Source organism: Solanum verrucosum, unplaced genomic scaffold (genome assembly GCF_900185275.1).
Source record: "Solanum verrucosum unplaced genomic scaffold, falcon-dt-bn FXZP01000960.1, whole genome shotgun sequence".
NCBI lineage: Eukaryota > Viridiplantae > Streptophyta > Magnoliopsida > Solanales > Solanaceae > Solanum > Solanum verrucosum.
In genome coordinates this window covers 827-9,317 of record NW_026019729.1, presented here as the reverse complement: position 1 = coordinate 9,317, position 8,491 = coordinate 827, and the positions used below count along the sequence as shown (strand labels likewise).

The window sequence follows — 8,491 nt, the reverse complement described above, 5'->3', positions numbered from 1 at the left end:
GATGTTACAATATCCCCCACTTGGGAACATTCGTCCTCGAATGACACATTAACATTATAAAGTAAAGACTCTAGGACTAGCAGTCCACAACAAGCATGTAATATAATTACTACAGCACACATCAAGGAGGAAACATCAACTCGACATAAAAAAGCATTACAACAAGACTTTCATGCAATTCAAGGAAGTAGGAATAACATCTACCACTCAATATGCACAAAACTTTACCACTTCTCATTTCTTTGGAGGAATTTCCTTCTCCATAGCATATCATGCTCATTACAACATTTATAGGCTCCATACAATTTATCTCAAAATCTTATTCAAGATCACATCAAGGCATGATCAACTAGGCATCTCGTGGAGCAATTTAAACAATTCTTCATAAATTCATATAAATCATGAGGGACATAATCATGAAAACTTATTTATTTACTTAAACAAGAATTCAACTAAAATATGCACATCATAACGTGAATATGGAAACTCAATTCACATAAGACTCCAACATGCAACATGCTACTAAGAACTCTTTGTTTTCAAGCTTGAATTAGAATAGAAGGAAAAGATAAAGATATCAACAACCTTACTACTCCACTCATCATCCCCCACCCATCTAAGCTTATCATCAAACAACAAAGAAAATTGACTTACCTTCATTTGTTCCCTTATCCCTGTTTAGCTTGAAGCATATAGAAACGGTTCCTCTTAGGAGCATTTGGATCCGGGCCATCATGAGCAACTTGAATGGTCTCTTTCCCTTTTGCCTTAAGTGTAGGGCAATCTCTCATCGTATGACCCTTACTCCCACGTCCTAAGCGTCCATCCGTACCTGCAAGACACTTGCCCAAATGTTGCTTTCCACAAGTAGCACACCTAGGCCTCTCAAAAGTAGAACCACCTCCATTACCTCTTTGAGGTTTAGCGTTAGACACCCCATCATTGTTGACCATTGAAGAATCTTGGTTATAGAACCTCTTCTTAGACCTAGATTGGTTTTTATCATTCGGCCTAGCCCTCTTCATATCTCTATTCATCCTCCTAAGCTTTGTCTGCTCAAGTTGTTGAGCATAAACCATAAGCCTAGAGATATCCATATCATGATGGAGCATGGCCGTACGACACTCTTCTTACACTAAACCGGAAACCCCCATCACAAACTTATTCATTCTAGCCCTAAAATTTACTACCAAGGTAGGAGCATACTTAGAGAGTTGGGTAAACTTGAGAGAGTATTCCTTCACACTCATATTCCCTTGACGTAGGTTCATGAACTCAGCCAACTTTTGCTCCCTCAACTCCAAGGGCAAACACCTATCAATAAAGGCCGTCTTAAACACTCCCCAATCTATTGGGTCAGCCCCTATGGGTCTCTCATCCCTCCATTGCTCAAACCACACTTGAGCTACATCCTTGAGTTGGTAGGAAGCCAAGTCCGCCTTCTCCCTAGGAGTCACTCCCATTGCATCCAAATACCTAAACACCTCATCTATAAAGTTTTGTGGGTCCTCATCTACCTTAGAACCATAGAAGGTAGGAAGGTTCATCCTTGTGAAATCCCTCAACCTTGAGGCCACGGTACTCTCAATAGCATTCACCCTAGGCCTCACATCTCTATTTTATTGTGTAGTCATGGAGCAGGCCAGCCTCTCTAATCTCCCCATTAGTCATATCCGGGGGAGCATTCTCTTGCCCACCTAAAGGAGCTTGGTCGACTCGCACTCCTTGGGGAGGAACTCTCCCATCATCTATCTCCTCTTCCGCTCTCCTCCGATTAGCCCTCGTATTCATATCCTATAAACACAAGAGATGGATTATGAAAAGGACACTTATAGACCAAACTCTAAGGCACGACATCAAGAATAATGAAAGAAAGTGAAACTTCTATCATCCTATAGCCTCTCGCTCATAGATGTGTCGCGACTCACACCTATGAATACGACTCTGCTGGACGTGGCTTTCGAGACTTTGCACCTAAAAGTAACTTTAAAACCTTATGCTCTGATACCAAGTTTGTAACGACCCGAGAGCACCCCTTAGCCGTTACATGCATATTCAACCTCTCGGAGGTCTTATACAAGCCTTAGCATTCATTCATCGCATAGATAATAAAAAATCAATAAGAATTTAAAACTTTTATTAAATAAAACCATAAGACTTCAAGAGTCATCAACATTTGAAAACAACAATACGCAAGCGGAACTACTAAGTCTCTTTAGCCAATCTTAGACAAGAACTTAAACGTACTAAGGGACACGGCCCTTTACAAATGAAATGAAACTTAAGTGTCTATTACAATGACTAAGAAACTTCTAAACATAGTCCTCGAATCTTGAGGACATAACAAAGACTTGGAAGAGTGAAGCAATCCAAGCAACTCCAAAGCACAATCTCCTCCTAATTACCACAACCTACACTTGTAGTAAAATAGAAGAAAGGGGTTAGTACAAAACACGTACTAAGAATGAGGATATGCAAAACATGCTAAAAAGGACATTTGTTTGGAAGTTACGCTTTCATGCCATTTTGATAAAATCTCATGAACATCAACTTAATAGGCACCATATAAGTCACAACCAACAATACAAAGTCATATGCTTCGCAATACATCATAAACATACATAACCCATTTACCTTTACCTTCTTGCCTTGGACCTCCACCTTAAGTAACCCTTAAGCAAATTCCTTTGTGCAATGTATGGGCAACGTCCCATACCATCTCACCCTGCTAAGGCACCACCTTAAGGTCACACAAAGTGCAGTTACCATGCATACCTCAACCTTCACCAATTAATCAGAGGCTCAACATTTGGGGGCTAAGCTTCCACAACTACGTGTGGAGCTACGCCCCCTTTTGACGGGGCGTCAATGGCCTGACGAGGCGTCACCCTGGGCGTCAAACAAGACCGCCAAACATACTGCCTAGGCAGCCTTTTATGCCAACGTTTGGGTCCTCTCCAAGGACCCTTAGGCTGGTCCTTGGGGAGTCGTACCCGGACGTTGGGACCCTAAACATGCCTATTAGGATAGTAGGGTCACCATCACTGATTTTAGACTTCATACGACACATAAAAACATGCAAGACACACTAGAACACACTAGCACGCAAACGACTAGTTTTCGAACGTCTCTTTGACGTTTGACTTCAAACTCAACTAAACTGACCTATAAACTCATTTTCAAACATTTATACAAGTTTATCAACTACTAACTAACACACATGTGAAGCTCCAATTATCCTATTTCATTTTGAGGGATGTTACAATATCCCCCACTTGGGAACATTCGTCCTCGAATGACACATTAACATTATAAAGTAAAGACTCTAGGACTAGCAGTCCACAACAAGCATGTAATATAATTACTACAGCACACATCAAGGAGGAAACATCAACTCGACATAAAAAAGCATTACAACAAGACTTTCATGCAATTCAAGGAAGTAGGAATAACATCTACCACTCAATATGCACAAAACTTTACCACTTCTCATTTCTTTGGAGGAATTTCCTTCTCCATAGCATATCATGCTCATTACAACATTTATAGGCTCCATACAATTTATCTCAAAATCTTATTCAAGATCACATCAAGGCATGATCAACTAGGCATCTCGTGGATCAATTTAAACAATTCTTCATAAATTCATATAAATCATGAGGGACATAATCATGAAAACTTATTTATTTACTTAAACAAGAATTCAACTAAAATATGCACATCATAACGTGAATATGGAAACTCAATTCACATAAGACTCCAACATGCAACATGCTACTAAGAACTCTTTGTTTTCAAGCTTGAATTAGAATAGAAGGAAAAGATAAAGATATCAACAACCTTACTACTCCACTCATCATCCCCCACCCATCTAAGCTTATCATCAAACAACAAAGAAAATTGACTTACCTTCATTTGTTCCCTTATCCCTGTTTAGCTTGAAGCATATAGAAACGGTTCCTCTTAGGAGCATTTGGATCCGGGCCATCATGAGCAACTTGAATGGTCTCTTTCCCTTTTGCCTTAAGTGTAGGGCAATCTCTCATCGTATGACCCTTACTCCCACGTCCTAAGCGTCCATCCGTACCTGCAAGACACTTGCCCAAATGTTGCTTTCCACAAGTAGCACACCTAGGCCTCTCAAAAGTAGAACCACCTCCATTACCTCTTTGAGGTTTAGCGTTAGACACCCCATCATTGTTGACCATTGAAGAATCTTGGTTATAGAACCTCTTCTTAGACCTAGATTGGTTTTTATCATTCGGCCTAGCCCTCTTCATATCTCTATTCATCCTCCTAAGCTTTGTCTGCTCAAGTTGTTGAGCATAAACCATAAGCCTAGAGATATCCATATCATGATGGAGCATGGCCGTACGACACTCTTCTTACACTAAACCGGAAACCCCCATCACAAACTTATTCATTCTAGCCCTAAAATTTACTACCAAGGTAGGAGCATACTTAGAGAGTTGGGTAAACTTGAGAGAGTATTCCTTCACACTCATATTCCCTTGACGTAGGTTCATGAACTCAGCCAACTTTTGCTCCCTCAACTCCAAGGGCAAACACCTATCAATAAAGGCCGTCTTAAACACTCCCCAATCTATTGGGTCAGCCCCTATGGGTCTCTCATCCCTCCATTGCTCAAACCACACTTGAGCTACATCCTTGAGTTGGTAGGAAGCCAAGTCCGCCTTCTCCCTAGGAGTCACTCCCATTGCATCCAAATACCTAAACACCTCATCTATAAAGTTTTGTGGGTCCTCATCTACCTTAGAACCATAGAAGGTAGGAAGGTTCATCCTTGTGAAATCCCTCAACCTTGAGGCCACGGTACTCTCAATAGCATTCACCCTAGGCCTCACATCTCTATTTTATTGTGTAGTCATGGAGCAGGCCAGCCTCTCTAATCTCCCCATTAGTCATATCCGGGGGAGCATTCTCTTGCCCACCTAAAGGAGCTTGGTCGACTCGCACTCCTTGGGGAGGAACTCTCCCATCATCTATCTCCTCTTCCGCTCTCCTCCGATTAGCCCTCGTATTCATATCCTATAAACACAAGAGATGGATTATGAAAAGGACACTTATAGACCAAACTCTAAGGCACGACATCAAGAATAATGAAAGAAAGTGAAACTTCTATCTCGCTCATAGATGTGTCGCGACTCACACCTATGAATACGACTCTGCTGGACGTGGCTTTCGAGACTTTGCACCTAAAAGTAACTTTAAAACCTTATGCTCTGATACCAAGTTTGTAACGACCCGAGAGCACCCCTTAGCCGTTACATGCATATTCAACCTCTCGGAGGTCTTATACAAGCCTTAGCATTCATTCATCGCATAGATAATAAAAATCAATAAGAATTTAAAACTTTTATTAAATAAAACCATAAGACTTCAAGAGTCATCAACATTTGAAAACAACAATACGCAAGCGGAACTACTAAGTCTCTTTAGCCAATCTTAGACAAGAACTTAAACGTACTAAGGGACACGGCCCTTTACAAATGAAATGAAACTTAAGTGTCTATTACAATGACTAAGAAACTTCTAAACATAGTCCTCGAATCTTGAGGACATAACAAAGACTTGGAAGAGTGAAGCAATCCAAGCAACTCCAAAGCACAATCTCCTCCTAATTACCACAACCTACACTTGTAGTAAAATAGAAGAAAGGGGTTAGTACAAAACACGTACTAAGAATGAGGATATGCAAAACATGCTAAAAAGGACATTTGTTTGGAAGTTACGCTTTCATGCCATTTTGATAAAATCTCATGAACATCAACTTAATAGGCACCATATAAGTCACAACCAACAATACAAAGTCATATGCTTCGCAATACATCATAAACATACATAACCCATTTACCTTTACCTTCTTGCCTTGGACCTCCACCTTAAGTAACCCTTAAGCAAATTCCTTTGTGCAATGTATGGGCAACGTCCCATACCATCTCACCCTGCTAAGGCACCACCTTAAGGTCACACAAAGTGCAGTTACCATGCATACCTCAACCTTCACCAATTAATCAGAGGCTCAACATTTGGGGGCTAAGCTTCCACAACTACGTGTGGAGCTACGCCCCCTTTTGACGGGGCGTCAATGGCCTGACGAGGCGTCACCCTGGGCGTCAAACAAGACCGCCAAACATACTGCCTAGGCAGCCTTTTATGCCAACGTTTGGGTCCTCTCCAAGGACCCTTAGGCTGGTCCTTGGGGAGTCGTACCCGGACGTTGGGACCCTAAACATGCCTATTAGGATAGTAGGGTCACCATCACTGATTTTAGACTTCATACGACACATAAAAACATGCAAGACACACTAGAACACACTAGCACGCAAACGACTAGTTTTCGAACGTCTCTTTGACGTTTGACTTCAAACTCAACTAAACTGACCTATAAACTCATTTTCAAACATTTATACAAGTTTATCAACTACTAACTAACACACATGTGAAGCTCCAATTATCCTATTTCATTTTGAGGGATGTTACAATATCCCCCACTTGGGAACATTCGTCCTCGAATGACACATTAACATTATAAAGTAAAGACTCTAGGACTAGCAGTCCACAACAAGCATGTAATATAATTACTACAGCACACATCAAGGAGGAAACATCAACTCGACATAAAAAAGCATTACAACAAGACTTTCATGCAATTCAAGGAAGTAGGAATAACATCTACCACTCAATATGCACAAAACTTTACCACTTCTCATTTCTTTGGAGGAATTTCCTTCTCCATAGCATATCATGCTCATTACAACATTTATAGGCTCCATACAATTTATCTCAAAATCTTATTCAAGATCACATCAAGGCATGATCAACTAGGCATCTCGTGGATCAATTTAAACAATTCTTCATAAATTCATATAAATCATGAGGGACATAATCATGAAAACTTATTTATTTACTTAAACAAGAATTCAACTAAAATATGCACATCATAACGTGAATATGGAAACTCAATTCACATAAGACTCCAACATGCAACATGCTACTAAGAACTCTTTGTTTTCAAGCTTGAATTAGAATAGAAGGAAAAGATAAAGATATCAACAACCTTACTACTCCACTCATCATCCCCCACCCATCTAAGCTTATCATCAAACAACAAAGAAAATTGACTTACCTTCATTTGTTCCCTTATCCCTGTTTAGCTTGAAGCATATAGAAACGGTTCCTCTTAGGAGCATTTGGATCCGGGCCATCATGAGCAACTTGAATGGTCTCTTTCCCTTTTGCCTTAAGTGTAGGGCAATCTCTCATCGTATGACCCTTACTCCCACGTCCTAAGCGTCCATCCGTACCTGCAAGACACTTGCCCAAATGTTGCTTTCCACAAGTAGCACACCTAGGCCTCTCAAAAGTAGAACCACCTCCATTACCTCTTTGAGGTTTAGCGTTAGACACCCCATCATTGTTGACCATTGAAGAATCTTGGTTATAGAACCTCTTCTTAGACCTAGATTGGTTTTTATCATTCGGCCTAGCCCTCTTCATATCTCTATTCATCCTCCTAAGCTTTGTCTGCTCAAGTTGTTGAGCATAAACCATAAGCCTAGAGATATCCATATCATGATGGAGCATGGCCGTACGACACTCTTCTTACACTAAACCGGAAACCCCCATCACAAACTTATTCATTCTAGCCCTAAAATTTACTACCAAGGTAGGAGCATACTTAGAGAGTTGGGTAAACTTGAGAGAGTATTCCTTCACACTCATATTCCCTTGACGTAGGTTCATGAACTCAGCCAACTTTTGCTCCCTCAACTCCAAGGGCAAACACCTATCAATAAAGGCCGTCTTAAACACTCCCCAATCTATTGGGTCAGCCCCTATGGGTCTCTCATCCCTCCATTGCTCAAACCATACTTGAGCTACATCCTTGAGTTGGTAGGAAGCCAAGTCCGCCTTCTCCCTAGGAGTCACTCCCATTGCATCCAAATACCTAAACACCTCATCTATAAAGTTTTGTGGGTCCTCATCTACCTTAGAACCATAGAAGGTAGGAAGGTTCATCCTTGTGAAATCCCTCAACCTTGAGGCCACGGTACTCTCAATAGCATTCACCCTAGGCCTCACATCTCTATTTTATTGTGTAGTCATGGAGCAGGCCAGCCTCTCTAATCTCCCCATTAGTCATATCCGGGGGAGCATTCTCTTGCCCACCTAAAGGAGCTTGGTCGACTCGCACTCCTTGGGGAGGAACTCTCCCATCATCTATCTCCTCTTCCGCTCTCCTCCGATTAGCCCTCGTATTCATATCCTATAAACACAAGAGATGGATTATGAAAAGGACACTTATAGACCAAACTCTAAGGCACGACATCAAGAATAATGAAAGAAAGTGAAACTTCTATCATCCTATAGCCTCTCGCTCATAGATGTGTCGCGACTCACACCTATGAATACGACTCTGCTGGACGTGGCTTTCGAGACTTTGCACCTAAAAGTAACTTTAAAACCT

The 8,491-nt window shown here is 41.1% G+C and overlaps 3 protein-coding genes across 3 annotated transcripts; all 3 read right to left on the bottom strand.

Moving 5' to 3' along the window:
• Window positions 1–668: 668 nt before the first annotated feature.
• On the bottom strand, window positions 669–1,547 carry LOC125840928 (uncharacterized). The gene is made up of 2 exons (XM_049519946.1): window positions 1,191–1,547; window positions 669–1,052 (listed from the first exon to the last, which is right to left on the bottom strand). The coding sequence occupies exons 1-2, from the start codon at window positions 1,545–1,547 to the stop codon at window positions 669–671; spliced, it is 741 nt and encodes a 246-aa protein (XP_049375903.1).
• Window positions 1,548–3,923: 2,376 nt separating this feature from the next.
• Window positions 3,924–4,802, bottom strand: LOC125840843 (uncharacterized). Its single transcript, XM_049519829.1, has 2 exons — window positions 4,446–4,802; window positions 3,924–4,307 (listed from the first exon to the last, which is right to left on the bottom strand). Exons 1-2 carry the CDS (start codon window positions 4,800–4,802, stop codon window positions 3,924–3,926), a joined length of 741 nt encoding a protein of 246 aa, XP_049375786.1.
• Window positions 4,803–7,164: 2,362 nt separating this feature from the next.
• Window positions 7,165–8,043, bottom strand: LOC125840748 (uncharacterized). Its single transcript, XM_049519749.1, has 2 exons — window positions 7,687–8,043; window positions 7,165–7,548 (listed from the first exon to the last, which is right to left on the bottom strand). Exons 1-2 carry the CDS (start codon window positions 8,041–8,043, stop codon window positions 7,165–7,167), a joined length of 741 nt encoding a protein of 246 aa, XP_049375706.1.
• Window positions 8,044–8,491: the final 448 nt, after the last annotated feature.

Excerpts from the sequence above, each read along its gene's own strand:
- LOC125840748 (XM_049519749.1), bottom strand. The coding sequence starts at position 8,043 with ATGAACCTTCCTACCTTCTATGGTTCTAAGGTAGATGAGGACCCACAA. Across the intron at positions 7,549-7,686 it reads CTAAGTATGCTCCTACCTTG|ACAAAGCTTAGGAGGATGAA; the intron begins GTAGTAAATTTT and ends CAACTTGAGCAG.
- LOC125840843 (XM_049519829.1), bottom strand. The coding sequence starts at position 4,802 with ATGAACCTTCCTACCTTCTATGGTTCTAAGGTAGATGAGGACCCACAA. Across the intron at positions 4,308-4,445 it reads CTAAGTATGCTCCTACCTTG|ACAAAGCTTAGGAGGATGAA; the intron begins GTAGTAAATTTT and ends CAACTTGAGCAG.
- LOC125840928 (XM_049519946.1), bottom strand. The coding sequence starts at position 1,547 with ATGAACCTTCCTACCTTCTATGGTTCTAAGGTAGATGAGGACCCACAA. Across the intron at positions 1,053-1,190 it reads CTAAGTATGCTCCTACCTTG|ACAAAGCTTAGGAGGATGAA; the intron begins GTAGTAAATTTT and ends CAACTTGAGCAG.